This window comes from Cylas formicarius, unplaced genomic scaffold, assembly GCF_029955315.1.
Source record: "Cylas formicarius isolate icCylForm1 unplaced genomic scaffold, icCylForm1.1 PGA_scaffold_8__14_contigs__length_24414737, whole genome shotgun sequence".
Lineage (NCBI taxonomy): Eukaryota > Metazoa > Arthropoda > Insecta > Coleoptera > Brentidae > Cylas > Cylas formicarius.
The window spans coordinates 14,215,165-14,235,058 of NW_026844361.1; the positions used below are offsets into that span (position 1 = coordinate 14,215,165).

Consider the following 19,894-nt stretch of genomic DNA (forward strand, 5'->3'; position numbering starts at 1 on the left):
ATGTTTTAAGTATTTTACACTACCTTAAGCATAGACCTTCGCAGGACCGTAGTAAAACCCATCCCAACAGATGTTTATTCAGCATTAAGTAGGCCTTGCCTAAGATGGACCGTAACGAATATTTGTAGAATTTTGAAATTTTTATTTGAACCGTAAATGGACCGTTTTAAATTTGATTAAGCATTGATGCTATGTGGAAATAAGTAGAAGCGTTTATTTTAACATCAGGTGATATGTACCGTTCTTAAGAGTTTAATCTAAATTGCAATATGTTCATATATATTACGGAGGTATTTGACTGTGATCCTTCCAGTAAGCACGTATTTATGCACCTGATTCTCGACCTTTGACCCTGCGAGGCTGTTTTCACTGGATAGTTCAAAGGGTAATGGTAAGTACCGGTACTCTATTTAACTTACAGGTAAGTTTGAAAATAATCATTTTTGTCTTGTGTGCTTTTCGATTAACAACATTCTTCTTCTTGTATTTTTGTGTTTCTACATAGTTCTTCTACTTGTAAACATGAACAGCCTTTTTTAAGACCATAGATTATATTCGCGGTAGATAAAGGTACGTCATAAGAATACAGATAAATATTTGTTTTGATTGAGTTGACTGTTACTTGATGATAATCCATTACATACGTAATTTAATAAAAAAAAAACACTTGCTTTAAGATTACCACACACACGTTTATTGCTTTGATAATTGTTTCGGTACACTGTACCTTCTTCAGAAAGAATCTCTAACTAACTATCACAGACTGTCCATACAGTAAGTAGAATCTTTATCTAAGGGTTTAAGAGGGGAGAATTATTTAAGCCGGTTTGATCGTTTAGTAGCAAACTTGTATATTTCTGTTTAATAATTTCTATTGTTTCTAATAAGTTAAGTTTTTTGCTTTTGCCTTGACTATATAATATTTTAACATCTTTATTGAAGGAATATCCTGTGTCTATTTTCAGAATTCAATAATGAACTTTTGTGTTCTTGAATCCGTTTCTTGAAACTTCTGCCTGTCTGACCTATGTGTATTTTTGGACAAGATCCACATGTTAATTTTTATACTCCCGACTTACATGTGTTTTAACCCTAGATGAACTGCATAAAAACGTACTAACAGACCTAAATATTAGTTATGCCAAAGGGTAGTTGCGTACTTTTTTGAAGAAAATGGATTTTCAGTTCCAAATAATTAATAAACGTCAAATGCTAATGGCGTCTCAAAGAATGTCGCAATGGAGGGTGGATTATTTAAATGCAATAACGATTTTTTAAGCTACTGATACCTTATTATTATTATATCTAATATTTTGTATATCGATAATGATACTATGTAGAAATGCAATGAAATAGAACGTAATAAATTACTCGGCGAAAAAGTTTGAAAACATAATTAGATCCCGCGGGTCCAACAATAAGGTTAAGGAATCCGAGATGTGGGACGATGTCTACTAGAAGTATGGAAAGCAGCCGTTTATTGGATTTTAATTATTTCTAAGATTTTCGGAAATAAATAAATATTTTGAAATATTGGTGTATACCGTGTCCCATTTTGATCCGTTATTATTGAAGATAAAGCCTTGCGCTTTCGCAAAATTTAATTCCGCTTGGTATGAGCTTCTCAAAAATGTATAAATGTTTTGAGGTCATTTGTTAAATTAAATTAAATCATTAATTAATTTCATTGATAATAATTATTTCAAAAATTAATCCATTTTCTCTAATAACACTTACGGAAAAAACCGCACATCAAAACATCCCTTTCAAAGAAGTGAAGCACTCTTGTAAAAAAATAAATTTGCTTTGTCGTCTTATCAAAAATATTGAAGAATAGCTATTAAAACGAAAAAACCTTTTAAAAAGGGAAAAATACGACATAATTAAATGCTTGAATATTTGCGAAAAGAATGTCACTGACGCAACTTTAAGGTTTCCAGAGGGACCACAACCAAATTGTGCTAAGGAGAATTTGTTTAGATTTGGTGGATCCTATTCAAATCCTCGTCCAAAGAAATAGGCGATCAAATATTTTTGATACCTAAACGTAGAACAGCATCATATCAGCATCCCTTGAGTTATCTACTTATCATATTCTCCTCGCATTCCTGTTGATTTTTCATCTCCTCTCTAATTTTTTTTTGCCTGGATGAAGAAATCGTATTTTTCAAAAGTATTTATGCTAGTATAAAAATTTTATATCTCACAAAAATCGGAAAAATGTGTTCTTTTAATTAAAGTTCGCTATAACTAAAAGGGTATGTCTCAGTTGTCAGTTTCTTTCGCATAGACTGTATGGAGTGCTAAAGCTTTTGTATTTAAGTTGTTCGCATATTATTCAGGGTGTTCTAAATAATTTGGGCTATATTAAAAAATATAATAGGTGTCTCAAATTTGCTGCGATCGACTTCAAATTTGGCAGAAAAGTAGAAGTTTATGCCCACATCTAAACTGTAGAATTTGAAAGAAATAAAATCTCGAAATGTATTTTTAACAAAATGTACCCGATCGTCCAAATTCTGGAACCAAGAAACGCGGGAGATCCAAAATCCAAAATGACATTTACTATTACGACCCATAATAACAGAATGAAAGTATTTTCTCAAAAACCATTTACTTTATTGAAAAAGTTTAAGGACCATTAAATGTCGGATATCCAGGTCCATAACCTTTACTTCGAGAAATTTATGGATTATATGTAACTATATGTTATATATAATCTAAAAGATCCTGAAAATTACCATGTTATAATGTATGCAAAATATTGGCCATAAATGAACTGTAAAAGACAAGATAATTTGGTTAAAAACCGCATTTACAGTTGTTGTCTATTATACAGAGTGCGCAAGATAATTGAAAAAATTTTGGAAAGCGCTATTACTGCTTTTTGTATTTAAGAAATTTGGCCTTGACTTTGAAATTCGGCGATACGTGAAAAACACTTTATGCTGCATTCTCAATAAAATTACATTGATTGCGAAAGTAATCTTGTGTTATTGTTGTATTTTAAGAAAAATGTATTCGTTTGTCAAATTTAGCCCCAGAGTAAATAATAACAAATATTTTTTCACAAAACGCATTTAAACTTTTTATTGAGTTTGTTTTTTCTTGCTGCGTATAGTCTTTCTTCAGACGCCCATAGTATTCCTGACGTATCTGCTTTTGTTTTCAGGTTAGGTTAGGTTAGGTTGTCTCGCATTTTGCTAAGGAAGTCCAAAGTACATCTGTGCTGATAATAGTAAATAAATGATTGTATCACATTGCATCCTATGTCTCAAAATAAATATTGAATATATTCCTCAGGCAATATCTAGCGCTTATTACCATACAACACAATATCCCCGACAGGGTTTATGAGTGTGCATTTCGGATTTGGTGAGTGTCACCAATCAAAATTCTGGTATAGTCACCACTATGACAATCAGAAACCATATGCATCTGTCAGGACTGTGGAAAATTACGAGTGAATTGAAGAACAGTTCTACTACTACTAAAAAATTGTTTAAAATGATTGATAATCTTAAGCGACTGTAACCGTCTACTACTCCAACTTCGAATATTATCTCAACCAGAAAAAAAAACTAAAAAGCAAAGTGGTGTCAAAAAGGGTAAAAATCGCTCCTTTTAAAAGCTTATTTCATCTTAATCCTGATGTGATAGTTATTTTACTATTCTTAATAGCTTTGGTTAGTTAGGACTTTTTTTTCTCAACAAAATTAACTGAAACTATTTCCAGCTTTCTTGACCCACTAAAGATTTTATAATTGTTTTACGATTTTTTTTAAGATCAATGATTTCTGAGGTACTAGGAAATGTAGATGGTAAATTTTTTTTTTATGTTCCGAATATTTAATAATAAAGGGGTAAGCAAATGTTACAACAATATTAAAACAAACTCGTTAAAATACGCATACTATCGTTTATTTCGAATATGCAGAGCCGTGACTTCTCAGATCTAAAAATATGACAACTCTCCGGGAACAGAGGGCAGAGAAGTTGGGTAAACCCCCTACCGACTTCAAAACATTGTGACTAATAAATTAAACCGTAGCAATTAGTGATTAGTAACAGTTTTAAGTATCAGTAATTGCTTAGAGTTTCCAAGAATGAAAATTTCAAGCAATTGCTTTGTCGACTGGTTGTTTACTATGGTTTACTAGGGGTGTCTCTGATCCAAACGTCTTTTGTTAGTTGTAATTGCTGGGTTTATATTTACTTATAAAGGTGTTAAATAACATATAAAATATGTAATTACATTAGGCCTAAAACAGGTATTTAGAATCCGATAAACGGCTGTTGTCCGTAATTATAATACACATTCTCCCACATCGCGGATTCAGCATCCCTGTCGCTGGTTTTCACTTGAAGCGTATCGTCTATATCCAAATATCGGGGATTCGTAGACGCGAATTGCGGCCATTTTATGCTCAGCAGTGGATCCGCCTCGTCAGGAGTGGGATTCCTGAAAATAATTTAGATATACTTATATGCAGAGTGGAAAGACCTATTAGAAATAACTCAAGAATAAGTGTAAACTAAGTAAATAATTGAATTCGACATGAGCGGCGGCCTTTTGTCAAGGTTCATCAGTTACCGCCAATAATTTAATCCAAAAAATAACAATCTTTTATCTTTTACTAATCACCGAGACACCCTGTATATTTTTGACTATTTGGTTTACTGTCCCAATTCTATCCCATCTTCTAGTTCGAGAGCTTTCTCAATTTTTTCCTATCCCGAAAAAAAATTTTCAAAATATTTTCGAAAATATGTCGCGATTTTCGATTTGCCCCTGTTTCTACAGGTTCCATTAGGCGATGGACTTTCAACTTCCTGTAGAGTTTCAACGCGATAACTCTACTTTTGGAATACTTATTTTGTGTCGTAGCGACTTTCGAAGCGAAAATAAAAAATAGCCAATAAAAATGGCTGTCGATGCCGGAAGCATTCAATTTTTTGCTGGCGGTTGTGTATAGTCGAGTATTAAAACTGAGACAAATTTCAATCTCCTAGCTAGACCGTTCATAAGTAATCAGACTTCAAAAAATCACAAGGGTCCGTTACGGAGAACACAGTATTCCTATCCATAACTACGGACGACTACCTCCTAGGACTTACAGTTGCCGAAACCTCGATATTAGTGATTAGAGCGCTTCGCGGAAATCTTACAGTCAGGACAATATTTACGTACACCGTGTGCCAAATAAAACAACAAACTACACGATCTGAAAACCCATAGGACATACGTACAAAAGTTTTTTCGACTCTCCCGAAGATTTAAAATATTATAATGTTGTTGATACAGAGTGTCCTAAAAATGTCTCCTCTGAAATCAACGTTGTTAATTTAAATAGAACAATTTGGAAAATTTTTGGAATCCTTGGTTAAAATAAAGGTCAGTTTCTTAAGAAATTCCTATTCAAATATTGCACAGTTTAGGCAGAAATTGAGGTTATGTGTTTTTTTTTTTCATATTTCAATTGCCCTATATAAAATTGTGACGCTACTGATCCAGGAATTGCAACGAAAATTCAACCACAGACTAAGGAGATGATGCACTACTCAACTAGTTTGAGAGATGTGCCTCAGCTTATACAGGGTGTCCCAAAGAGTGTCCCGAAATTTTTATTCAGATATCAATTTTAGGATAAAAAATAAGGTAAGTTTGTAATTTATCTTATATTTAAATTTTTCTTACTTTTTGAGATATTCGATTAAGATAACACCTGTAAAGGCATGATCCTACTTCTTTCAAACATATAATACTCCAGATATACGAATAAAACCCATTGCTAACAATACGAAACTTTTTTTCGTATCTCCTATGGGTTTCCAGATCATATAGTGGGTCGACTTATTCTTTTTCGAAGCACTTCTAATAGCCACTATGAGCCAAAAACCGAGTCTCTGTAAGGCAAGGAATTTTTGATACTTACAAAGTTTTAACAAAGTTTGCCCAAAGCCTAACAAGCCTTCTTCTCGCTAAAAAATCGCCGTCCGTTTTCAATTGCACTGGTGTATTAAAAAGGTACGCCAAATCGTCGGCATGCCCTACTTTTCCCGCCCCTATTAAATTAAAACGGTTGGTTAGTTTTGGTTAGCGAAAAAAAAGAGCAAAGTTCAAAATATAAAATCGTAAAGTAATTTGAAATTCTATTACTCCATTTTTTGTTTTCATGGAAACTTCCACAGGCAGCTTTAATACCACGTTTTTACACTTTTTGCTGAGTCGAACTTGCTAACGTTAACGTGACTTCTTCAGAGCTTGACCGACAAAAGGAATCCAGAAGCTTTTTAAAAAGAATCACAGCAGCCTGTGGAAGTTTCTTTGAAAAATGTACTGCAATACTATTTACAAAACTTGTAAATTCGATCATCCTGTTGGCTTTAAGAGAGCTTAACTGTATCGAAGGCGTTGAGAGCTTTTTGGGTAAGTGGTAAATCTGGTTTTGACGTTATATTTCTTAAGAACTTTTGATATATGCTCAGTGATGTTTTGAATATAAGGAAGGATGGCAGTGACAAGCGTGGGATTGCTTTCGGTTCCATTCATCCATCCATTGCTATTGGAAGGTTGTGGTGAAGTGTATTTTGTGATGGAACGCTTAATGTGGAAATTGTTAGAGAGAAGAGCAGATGTAAGGTGTTTTAATTATGAGTTCAGTGACATGGTTTTAGAGCTCTGTAAACAAGAAAGTTGTGGTATTAATTAATTAAAACTAAATAATTTCACCTTCGAATATGAAGTAACTTTGGCTTGGAGTTCCGTAGTAAGAGAACTGATACAAGTATACCGGAGTGTAATTCGACTGCATGCGGGCTTGCTTCAGGATTGACCGTATAAACATGTTGTCGCTCGTGAACTGAAAAAATGGAAATCAATCGAAGCCCTAAATGCAACTACGAAACTACTTACTTGCAAAACTTTGGCGGGATTTAGAAGAAACGAGCCACCTTCCCCGACGTATGTGTCTTTGATGAGGCTCCCGACTTCTACGGTGCTGACGTTTTCCTGAGGAACGAAATCGTCGGGCAATAATTGTGTCGCATCGATGTCGAATTGAAGCCCTTTAACGATAACCGACGATTGAGCTGCAAAAATTATTATGTATCTTATAAAAGGTAAGGGTGACCGAATTACAGTCCGATACAAAACTTCCCTGTTTATTTGTAACTAAAAGATTGCCGTTTATAAACCGAATATGTTTTATAAGGCCATGGAACATATTTTTACTACCATAAAACCTATTTACAGTGTTATAAATAGTATATTATCCAACAAGTGTGGAAACTTTTTTCAGAAATCAAACGATCCAGAATGACACACCATTCAAAGGGAATTTAGTTTCCTCTTAGAATATGATATAAAATGCAAGGTGTTCTATATAAAAAAAATGCATCTTTCATCATTTTCTTCTCTGATAGCCAAAAATGAAGAAAGGTATATGAACGTATTATTCAAAAACAATCGCAACGTACTACCCAACAAAAAATTTCAATGTTGATGCTACTTTCTCGAAGAAGCGGCAACGTCGTAGAGTTAAAATTATGTCAATATAGCATCGCCGCTTATGGAACCAGCTAAATTTTCAAAATAATCCAATGTGCCGTTCGTCGTAACCGTCTAAGATATTATCGACCCTGCATATGACTTTTCATGAAGTTGTTTATGTCTATTTGAAAAAACGTAAAAAAGGAATCCATGTTCGCTTTTTAAAATCATATAGTTTTGGTTAGTTTAGTAAAGTTTGGTTAGTATAAAAAGGTATTTGTAAAAACTTTTGTAACCGCTACAAAACTAAAAGTATGTCAAATGTCATGCAATCATAACCTCACTTTTCAGTTGGGAAGTCGGGAAAACAGTAGGGTCAACCATTTAGTAATTTTCTAATTATTGGACGTACTTGCAAAACTATAAGAACTTAATAAAACCTTTCTTATAATTCTCTCATTAATATGCGGTAAATAATTAGTTGGGCTCCATCCTTGGTTCTAAGGGTTCAGGAGGAGGAATGAGGAGTCAGGGAGGGATAAGGGTTGTAGGAGGGGGTAAGGGTTGGTCGGTTGTTGCTAAGAGTTGTGGTGGATCGAATGACCTTGAGCGGACCAATTTTCGCTAATAAGAACCTTAAATTTTCTTATGGGAATTTACATGTAAAAACGGCCGAAATCACTGTTGAACTGTCATAGACTATCTACTAGTGGAGAACCCAAAAGCAACAGGAATTGATGATAGTTCAGTAGAGCTCGGTTAAACTTTTTAATGCTGTATTTATAACACTTGTACCCAGACAACAAAATAAAATATTCCAAAAAATTACTTTCTTTAATGATAAACTAAATTTTAAACTTCGTCAAAAATCGTCTGGAAGCGTTTTAAATATGGTGATCGTGTTAGAGTAAAGACAGTTTCATAACTAACCCCTGCTAAGTATTGTATCTTTTGATGAAGAGTAAGATAGGCTAATCATAAGTAAATGGACCGTATCTATTCAGATTGGCCGATGAAAGAAGGAAGATCTGACAAGACACCAGAAGGACAACAAACACAAGGGTAAGCGCCTACTTACTGTTTAATCCGAAAGCTAACCCTTCTTCCGAAACGGACCCGATCACAAGCGGTACCTGATTAAAATTGCCCGATTCAAGCTGTGGAAAACTGAGCTCCGTCACGTAGGCTCCTTCAACGTCAGGTTCAAGCACTATACCTGTCTGTAAAAGAATTTTACTTACTACATTTTTTGGAAAGATACGACGATCGTTCAATACATTTTTCCCTTTTCAACTCGACACATTTATCACAAAATAGGTCTTCGTTTGTTCTTCAAGCCCTGAATCCTGCAGACGTCCCGCCAAAATCTCACTTGGCATCTTCAAAACACGAAAACACTTCGAACATTGGGAAGTTATCGGCGATGCGTTTTGCGATTTGTTGTATGGTCTTTTGGCAAAGACGAGCGTTTAAAATTCCTAGACCATCTGAATTGCATTCATCCAAGGATTCAATTCACAATTGAACTTGAAAAGGATAACAGTCTACCCTTTCTAGATTTGCACGTCACAAGGACCGAAGATGGAGACTTGGAACACACCGTCTATAGAACATCAACACACACCAATAGATATCTGAATGCTGAGTCTCATCACCACCCATCACAGATACAGGCAGTGGCAAATACATTAATTGTTCGGTCCTTCAACAAACGAGGAGAACAGAGATGATGAACTAAAGAAAATTAGTATCCGTCTTCGGGCAATAAGCAAACAACAGCAGCCGCAACAGAGGGCGCAGGACGAAACCCCACACAGATCTATCGCTGTTTTGCCATACACCTAGGGGGTTGCTGACAGAATCGGCAGGATATTACGGAAACATCAGATATCTACACCATACAAACCTGATCATACTATTGGTGCAATATTAAGAAACCCAAAATTAAAAATTACTTTGGAAAGCCAAGGAATATATAGTGTGGCTTGCGGATCGTGCAGCTTGACGTACGTGGGACAGACTAATAGGAGGATTTCAGCCAGGCTCGAGGAACATCGATTAGCCATAAAAAATAAACAAACAACATCGGCTTTATTTCAGCACCAACATCAGACAGGCCATAAAAATGATTTCGGCACTTGTAACCAAATAGCTAACATGTCTGATTTTAGGACCAGGATTATACGAGAGGTCGTCCGAACAAATGAATACGACGCTCTGCATTTATCTAATACGGGGAAAACGATAATCAAACGGCAGAGGGATACGCAGCAGCAAACGGGGACATCGCAACTACGATCCGGCGAAATAAACAACGCGACAATTCGGGGGGCGGAGCCGTCTCCCCTCCCGCAGAAGCAGCTCTGTTATCACATTCGGCGCAGGGTATAAATACCGCGCGCATCACTGTTAACCTCCTAGTGTTCGAAGTGTTTTCGGAGCGCGAGCATTGAAGATGCCAAGTGCGATCTAGGCGAAACGTCTGCAGGATTCCAGACAACCGAATAACTTATTTTGGATGTCGTCAGTTTTGTGAGGGGCTACAATGAAAGAAAAAACTCTTTTCTACTACGCCGAGCTTTCGGAAATGTTTATTTCCTTTATCAAAGCTAAAATATGTTATCTGCAAATATTAATAGGTTTAATTACTTACAGTAGAAAATGAGCTAAAAAATGACAAATTAACAATTAGAGATAACATTTTCATCTCTCTTGTAAGGAATAAAAAACGAAAATATTACATCGTGTTTCATACCGCAGAAAAATTTAAAAAGAAGTTCCTCGCACTCAGGGTGACAAGAAAATAGTTAGAGGTTTTTTTCTCCTAGCAAAGGTAAAAAGAAATGGGCATATACGAGGTTTCACCAAAAAATTTTTAAACGGAGAACATTGTCTCAAAGGCTTCGAGAAGTATTCGTTTAGAATACTTTGGTCTTGAAAAGAGTCATTGAAGTTAGAAAAATGGCCCTCACTCTTGTGTGATGTGATCTTTTACATCCCGAGAAATGTGTCCTACGTAATTTTTTTTACACTCATGACAGGGGATGTAATAGACTACCCCTGATTCCTTTAAAGATATATCGGAGTCCTCCAATCCACTGTGCACGTTTCCAATTTTTTTTTGTGAATTTTTGCATCAATCTTAAGTGTCTCTCATCTGACATAATTAAAGGACTGACATTTCTTATGTATGGAACCGCGCGGTATGAGAAAAGATTTCCAGCTACCTCATTATTTCCATTTCAATATTTTCAACTCTTTGAAGTATGTTTCGTCAGCTTGGATGTTGATATGCTCATTTGTGATTGAACTAAAAATCAATCTCCTCAAAAAAACACGCGGATAAGCATTTTTCACAAAAACCTCAAAAGGTTTTTGCAAATTTGCCTGTAACGGAGCGGGATGACTAACTAATCTTTTGAACGCTGTTTTTTTGCGCTAATACTAAATTCGTTTTCATATATAAGGGATGTTCAGAATGATAGTTCATTCATCTTTGGCTGCTGGAAGGTTTAATGTATCAATCGAACATAACAGTATTTTTCTGAGTTCTTATGAATCTTGTATATAAAAATGCAACGCTATTGTTGGTCTCAACAAGCATGTGTCTAAAAGTTCATCCATCACAAACTGGGTGATATAACTGCCCATAGGAGTACCGGAAATCTGTAAAATTGTCTCTGATACGAAAAAAGGTTTGAGTCAAAAATGAAATCTATATTTTTAACGCACTCTGTAAGGGAACTTTTGGTATATGCAGAGATAGCTTGCCATCTTTTTCTTTCGACATCAAGATTGATGATTACATAATTTTGTGGAAGTTGTTTATTTTGAATAAACTCAAAAAATTTGAAGGAATCAGATACATAGTAATCATTGTTGAAATTGTACGGGTACAACATAATGAAAACAATGAAATTTAAATTTGCAACCACATTTAAACAACAAATTTGAACAAAAATGGCCGCTATATTTTCGGTTCAAAAAAAGTTTTGGTGAAACCTCGTGTATGTACCTGTTTTTTTGCCCCCCTGATGGTAAGGAACTTCGTTGCTAAATTTAATATCTTTTTGAATGTTTCTGCTGTATAAAACAATATGTAATATTTTCGTTGTTTTTTATTCCTCACAAGACGGATGAAAATGTTATCTCCAGTTGTTAATTTGTCATTTTTAACTCAGTTTGCACCATAAGTCATTAATCCTATTAGTGTTTGCAGATAAAATGTTTTGTTCATAATTTAGCATTGATGAAGGAAATAAACATTTCCGAAAGCTCGGCTCTAGCTCCTCACAAAACATCCCCAATAAGGTTTTCTGGAATCCTGCAGACGTTTGACTTGAAATAAACGGCTATGATTTCCCAAACATTTAATATTATCTCTCATTTTATGACGAATCGCTTTCAAAATGAAGTCTGGGTAATCTCTTTAAGCATGAATTGTTGTTCAATTAGTCAAGCACTAGTTTGCATTTTCCTAGATGCGAGAAACCACGGACGTTACGTCACTTACCCGAAGGCTATTAAGAAAATTCGCTTTTATAACATCCGTATCCACATTTTGAAGAACGTCCCTTATTTCCGAAGTTGTATTGCTGTCTGAAACCGATGGGTCTACAGCTTTGGCAAGATCGTAAGCGACTTGTTTCGGGTTTGTCTGGGTCGTAATGGCTAACGTAGTCAACGAGCATCCGCTTTGGCAAATCGCGCCTCTGAATAACCCTTAAAACGAAATCGATAGATGAAGTATCTCCCCAAATCCACCTTCCAAAAGTGTTTACCAGCCGCTTTCGGATTGGCCAAATGTGCTCCGACGGATATTCCACCCGCGCTTTGACCAACGATGGTTACTTTTTCGGGATCTCCACCGAAGTAAGCGATATTGGACTGGACCCATTTCAGCGCTTGCACTTGGTCTTTCAAGCCGGCGTTGCCCAAAATGGCCTCGTCTCCGGTAGAAAGGAACCCGAACAGTCCCAATCTATAGTTGAATGCTACTACTATTATACCTTCATTCACGAGGGCGTCTGGGCCATAAGCTTTATACGACCCTGATCCTAATATGAATGCACCACCATAAATCCAGACGAGCACTGGCAACCTTTCTGGGATCTATAAGGAAAAATATATGTCGAAGCTCATAGCTTTAAATGGTCGATATTTTCCCATATTTCGTTTTGGGTGTTTGGAATATTTGTTTTTGACTCGCAACAAAACACTCATCCGTATATACATCGTAAATACAAGAAATATACGCACATCATAAACTCACACATTCTAAACAACATTAACAATATTAACGCTTTTTTGAAGGACCTTAATGTGGGGAGGGACGTTATAGCATCATGTATATCATTAAATAATTACACTGCGTTATAGCTAAAAGATCTCTGGAAAGTTAACGAAGTGTGTCTAGGAACGCAATTTCTTAACCAATGACGGGTGTCTCGATTATGAATACCATTTCCTCTGCCAAGTTTAACAAACAAGTACGGGGTCTTACGGGGAGGAGACCCCGTATCATCTGCTCACCGAGTGCCCTGCCTTGACATGGACAAGATTGGGAGTCTTCGGAACGGCCCTGATCGATCCGGACTCAGTGCACGGTATTGGGCTAAAGGAGTTGCTGACCTTCTACAGGAGGGGCGGCATTCTGGACGCCCTCTAGAGCGGCCTGGGGGCACAACGGGCCCATCTGGTGGCCTAAGTGCTTGGACGCCCGAGAGGGCGCCCCCCTTTAATACCAATACCAATACCAATACGGGGTCTTATTGGAGTTTAGTGAAAATACAAAGGTGGCTAACTGAACTTTATATCGGTCCTACAGCTTAAGCCAACCCCAATCAGAGAGGCACTGAGAAAGTGGTCATACTGAGATTATAACTAAAATGCATTCTGAAGTCTTCGGAGTCTCTCCTTATCTGGGAAACTAACATAACACAGATTTTAAGTTTGACTTCTTTACTGAGAAAATGTTTATGTATATTCATAAACATGTCGTTATAGAATGATTTTCGTAATACCGAGCCAACATGCTTAGAAAATCGCAAGTCACCGACAAACCATAATCATAATTTTTTACACCTGTCTGAAGAAGGAAAAATAACCTCATCGTTTAGCGTAATCTTAAAAGAGGCATTTCCTGCAATATCTTCCCTTTTTTTCCAATCAATAACATCTGAGTTTTGTAAGTCTTCAATAAGAGGTTATGAGCCAAAGACTCCCCCTAAATTATTTTTAGATCTAAATTTATTTTACTAGCAACATTTAAAGCTTCACTAGCAACAAAAGATAACTGAGTATCATCGGAGTATAAATGAGATTTACAAAATTTAAGAAAAGTAGAGAAGTCAGGTGTATAAACTGAGGACAGAATGGGTGTGAGAATACTGCCCTGGGGAACACTCCTCTCCAAAACAATAGCATCTGAATAATTATTTCCCATTACTACCTTTGGTATCTCTGACCAAAATTTTTTTTTAAAAATGAAAGAGCAGTACCTTTTATCCCGAACAGTTTAGCTAGGAGAAGGAAATGATCGAAGGTGTCGAACGATTTTCTATAGTCCAAGAGTATGCGACAAGAGTTTAATTTAGAATCCGCTGCTCTCAATAAATCATCAATAACATGAGGCAAGGCAGAGGTCGTGCTGAGAAGAGGTCGAAAATCAGATTGAGTGTCAGAGGATTTTGTTATCGCATAATGACTAACGAAGTTGTTTAGCTGCAATTTTTTCAATAATCTTCGAGATGGTTGGCAGCAAAGTGATTGGTCTAAAATCGTTAATGTTATTTGGATACTCTTTCTTTGGGAAGGGTATAACAGCCTGCTTCCATGACTCCGGAAAAACTCCGGTCAGACACTTGATATGATCGACTAAATGTCAAAACAATAATTTTTATATCAATATTGTCTGAGTAAAGAGCTTTAACTTATATATATATATATATATATATATATATATATATATATATATATATATATATATATATATATATATATATATATATATATATATATATATATATAATTACTGTGCACTTAAAGCCTCTCCAATGCTTCTTATTATTTGTATATTTCTATTTTCAATCAAATTTTCAATTTTCAAATATATTTCTATTTTCAATATCTCGCGTGATGGAGTGTTCTGCATTAGATCCTGCAATTTATTGTAATATCCGTCAAGTATTTCATGTACCCGTATAATGTTCAGTTTAACAACAAAAGCTAAAGTTTTACTCATGGGGGAAAACTCTTAAAAAAGAAATATTTAAAAAATCTGTGAGCAGCTAGGTACTTCATGCATGGTTGTTTTTTCTTTTTATAAGAATGAGAATCACTTGTAGTTTCTTCTAAGCACTAAAATTTGGGTCAACTTTAACGGTAATTTCCTCGCGATCTGCCTACTCGATTTAGAGATGTATATGTTTTTTAATTAATTTTATTTAAATTTGATTTCTAGACATATGCGCGGTGTTTAAAGAAAAGCCAGTCTTATACCCAATTTTTGCCACATTCTATGGGAATCTCTATCAGTGTCATTTGTTTAAATCAATGCACTGTAATTGTGAGATAAAGACACGAATAAGAAAAAAAATTTTCAGGAAACTTAGAGCTATGCATTGACTTAGGCACATTTAAAAAATTGACCCAACGCTTACTTTCTTCGTTAATTTGAATGTGATATGTTTATTATCCTGATTGTCATGTATGTATCGCTATTTATACAGCGAGTGACCACGGAAGAAGTATGTACCACAGTCATGACAAACTCCGAAAGTTAAACGTAAAAGGTAAAGAAAACATATTATGTTCGCTATATTAAAACTTAGAAAAAATGTTGATATCAAAATTAAAAAAATCATATTTGGGAAGACCTTTAAATGTAATTTTGAGTAAAATTGTCAAATAAAGGAACAGTAATTATCACAACAATAAGTTATAATTAATTAATAAATTATAATTATTAATTATAATATAATTATCTTTTATACATTATTTGACTTTTGGAAAAAGTTGTTATAATACTATACCAAATAGCACTCGTAGCTCAATTCTGAAGACTTGTTTGTTTGTAATGTATCGCTATTTATATTATTGCATGACAATAGCTGTCGAGAACATGAAATAAAGTCTACTTATCCATATATCTATCTATAATGGACATGGTGGCAACCTCCCTGCTCAGCAGGTGATTAATAATCCTTTGTGTTTCGCTTCCTGCTTATTTATTACATGGCCTTTATTGTCATAAAATACAAATACAACGTTAGAAAATAATACATCCCACGAACACAATAGAGTTTTCATTGCATAAGATAACCTCGCAGGTGGAAAAAAGACCACACATACTGGGTACTATTTGCTAAACTATAAACTACTTGGACAACTTAAAACTATAACTCTAGAATTGAAGGCTTTTTTTTAAACCTGAATAGAACCCAAAAAAAAAAATGAAAAAGAAAACTGGAAAAAAAATCAAAAACATTAATAATTATGGATTTTGTCCCTAATAAATAAATAATAACTCTTAGATGATAACTAATTTCAACCCACTAAGTATACAGAGTAAATGTAGATGAAATAAAAACTAGAAAAAAATCATAAGCAAACAATGGATAAATGGATTAAATTAATAAATTTTAAATTATTAGTTGTTCTTCAAATCATCATTGAGCTAGCGCATAGTACAAGGTTTTAAGTTGGTCAAACTCTAATAATATTTACCTCTCTCGCGGGCTTGTAAACATTCACATACAAACAGTCTTCACTCTGCGGCATATAATTCGAGAATCCTATACAGTCGTCTCTGCTTTGATTGGCTTCCAGAATGCCGCTCCATGGTTGCGGCGGAGAAGGAGCCTGATTAAAAATACTTTAAACTTGGAAAAATCACATCGACAGATAAATGCATTTTTAAAGAAACTGCGCTTCCCAAGCACTAATATTGTTCAAAAATAATCAACCAAATCCTACGCATATTTTCAAATGTTGAAACAGGTAATAATAAAAAAGGGCCTATATAACATTGGAAAGAACAGGAAAAATTACTGAAATAAAAAAGCTTGTAAGGTAGTACAAGTGTCTGCCTACCTAGAGCTAACAAACTTATAAAAAGTATCTGTTCAAAATCGATTGACGGAAACTAAACTGCTATAATTGACTTAAAACTAATGTGTGTTTTTTTTTCGATGTATAGTACTTTAAGGTGGCATTACTGTTCAAGAAGGCGACCGATTTAACAGCTGTTAAGTGATTTATTCTCAGTTTGGTTTGGCTATTCATCATGAATAGACTTGCAATGCTTGCAAATAGTGCAATTTTGTTTCGAAAATAATGGTCCATCAGAGCAGTTAATTCGATTAACTATGGAACGTTTTCGCACCACGTTTACTCTTATTGATAACTCGCATCCCCAGAGACGCCGTACGCTGCGTACAGAACAAGCTATTGCTGCTGTAGAGCGTAGCATTGAGGAAGACCCGAATGAGTCCATCCGCCATCGAGCACAGGAATTGGATCTGTGTCCATCCACTTTATGGAAGATTTTGCGGAAGGATCTTGCTTTACGTGCTTACAAAATCTAACTCGTGCAAGAATTGAAGCCAAACGATCATCAAGTAAGGCGTAGAGTCGTCGAATGGGCCCAAAACGAGATGATTGCTGTTGTTCCCGATTTTCATAAGCGAATTTTGTTTAGCGATGAAGCGCACTTCTGGTTGAATGACTAAGTCAACAAACAAAACTGCCGCATTTGGAGCGAAGCTAATCCTCAAGTGTATGTCGAAACAATGTTACATCCAGAAAAACTGACTGTTTGGTGCGCTTTATGGGCTGGTGGAATCATTGGTCCGTACTTCTTCAAAAACGATGATGGCCAGAACGTTACAGTCAATGGTGATCGGTATAGAGCTATGATTACTAACTCTTTCATTCCTGAATTGAATAACCATGATGTTCAGGAGATGTGGTTTCGACAAGACGGTGCAACATGTCACACAGCTCGTGCCACAATCGATTTATTGAAAGACACGTTTAGTGACCGCCTAATTTCGCGTTTTGGACCTGTGAATTGGCCTCCAAGATCTTGTGATTTAACACCGCTAGACTACTTTCTATGGGGCTATGTTGGAAAAAGTCATCGAAAATTGGACGTCCAGATTTGAATTCATCCGCGCCAGCCGTGGCGGCCATATGCCAGAAATCATATTTAAAATGTAATGCCACAAGATTATCTTTCGGATAAATAAAATTCATGTCAATCGAATAATCCATCGTTGTTTTATTGCAACTTAAATTTCTATACATCGAAAAAAAAACCCCTTATTTACCTGTTTTTTAATTTTTTTCAATCTTACCTGAAATCTCAAATTTCCTAATGGCGGGCTAGCAAATGGAATCCCCTCAAATGCGTAGATGCTGCCACTGTCCGATGGAACCTCATGGCCACGAACTTGACCGTCAGGCAAGTCGATTAAAAGATCTGCAAACTAAATGATTGTCCTGTTACTGTTAGTAATGATCAAACGCTAACAAATTATTTTCAACGACGCCTATAACCACACTTTTTGTAACTCATGGGGAGTTCTTGTATAGTTTTTGGCCACTTCTTCTCAAAATAAAGTAATTTATTTTCATACAGGGCGGTCACAAATCACCATCAAAAATGTTTTTCTAATTAAGGAAGCTCACTGAATTTAACAGTTTTATTGGCTTCAGGATCAAATTCTGTATCATTTCATGTATATTTCTATTTGTTTATTACAAAAATTGGTATTTTAGAAGTTATGGCCAACTTTCTGCAACAACTCGTGTATTTTATTTTAAATCTAACTAAATTCTAAGTGTTTTTAAACATAAATTCCTCAAGTTCAATATAAAATCGAAATATAATGCAAGAAAATAGAACTTATTACTTAATACAAAACATTTTCTATATAACCTCGATCTTTGGCAATACAAGTTGAGAACGGTATAAAATGGCGCACTATCTTGTTGAAAACATTCCCTTCTTTAATATCGTCCCTAAGATGATCAATTAATGGAAATATATAAACAAATTGAAATATCTCTCAACATTCAAAATCACGTATTGTGTTTTTGATTCAAAACTCCAGAACAAAGAGACATTAAATATCTTATACAACTCTTAAGTCAGAAGGGTTTTGGAATAATGTTTAATTATATGGGCATATACATACAATACACAAAAATGACAAATACATACAGAAATTTTTTTTGAAATAATATATTCTTCATTTATTATTTTGATATTCCACACGTAATTGTTACTAATGAATTTTGTATCAAAACACTTAAATAACAAACGCCATATATATAGAAAACAGTCAATAAAGTAATGTGGGGCACAATAGATTTCCAGCCGTTTGAAATTTAATTTACCTACTTATTTTATTTTTGCGATCAAAAAAACTAATCTAAATTTACTTCAAAATAGTCTAATATATAGAATGTCTAGTAGTGTCTATTAGGGCTTTTTTAAAAGAGCTTACTCGATAATCTAGTTGATAAACAGTAACGCTACGCAGATAACGGAAGACAGTAATAGTAAACAAAAAAAGAAGTCAGCAAAATCCGCAGCTTGATATCTCACATCATAGGCAAAAATACGTATAAATATGAACAAATAAGCTTTGGACTATCTAATTTTTACAACAGGGTGCCAGTAGTGCTCCTTATTACGGCAATTTTCAGAAAATATAACACAGGAAGAAGCCATAATACTATACGGATAAATAAGTAATAAGGAAGATGTGAGGACAGGTGGCTTTGGAATCCTGAGGTTTATACTTCCCCAGACACAGGCGAGCTGAGCTATTTTTAATGGGAAGCAATAATATTTTGATATACATGAAGATGTTTCAAAAAAGTAAGTTGACTTACTTACCGCAGTAGAAACACAGAACACTATCGAAACTGCCCACAACATTTTAACGTTACTGTTTTGTTGTTCGACGAAAATTTTATTTTATACGGAGTGAGTGTTTATCATCGTCCTTTAATCTTAGTGACGATCAAGAACATGTGCGTCCTATGTCTAACTTTTTATCTAATCACCAATGATCTACTCAATTTTTCAATAATAATATATTAGAAGTACTTTAGTTTACTGCTATGATCGATGATTCATTTTTTTTTGTTAAAGAAAACTTCTCAAATTAACCAAACAAATCTGAATCACCCGACAGCACGAACCTTGATGACTCACAACTTCTATGCAAAAGTAGCGACAACTTTGATTTTTTAAAAAGGACAACCTGTATATTGTCACAGTACCCGTTGATTATTGCGAAAGTGTCATTTTTGAGTTCTTTCAATGGTTTCCCTTTGAATGGTGGGCTTTTGAAGTAAACGTTTGGTAAAATACATATTTTACTTGCT

The 19,894-nt window shown here is 35.0% G+C and overlaps 1 protein-coding gene across 1 annotated transcript; it reads right to left on the reverse strand.

Moving 5' to 3' along the window:
* Positions 1–3,932: 3,932 nt before the first annotated feature.
* On the reverse strand, positions 3,933–19,507 carry LOC132706199 (juvenile hormone esterase-like). The gene is made up of 10 exons (XM_060677385.1): positions 19,401–19,507; positions 17,851–17,982; positions 16,220–16,354; positions 12,274–12,604; positions 12,006–12,214; positions 8,571–8,712; positions 6,917–7,092; positions 6,734–6,863; positions 5,937–6,066; positions 3,933–4,462 (listed from the first exon to the last, which is right to left on the reverse strand). The coding sequence occupies exons 1-10, from the start codon at positions 19,440–19,442 to the stop codon at positions 4,276–4,278; spliced, it is 1,614 nt and encodes a 537-aa protein (XP_060533368.1). The 5' UTR covers positions 19,443–19,507; the 3' UTR covers positions 3,933–4,275.
* Positions 19,508–19,894: the final 387 nt, after the last annotated feature.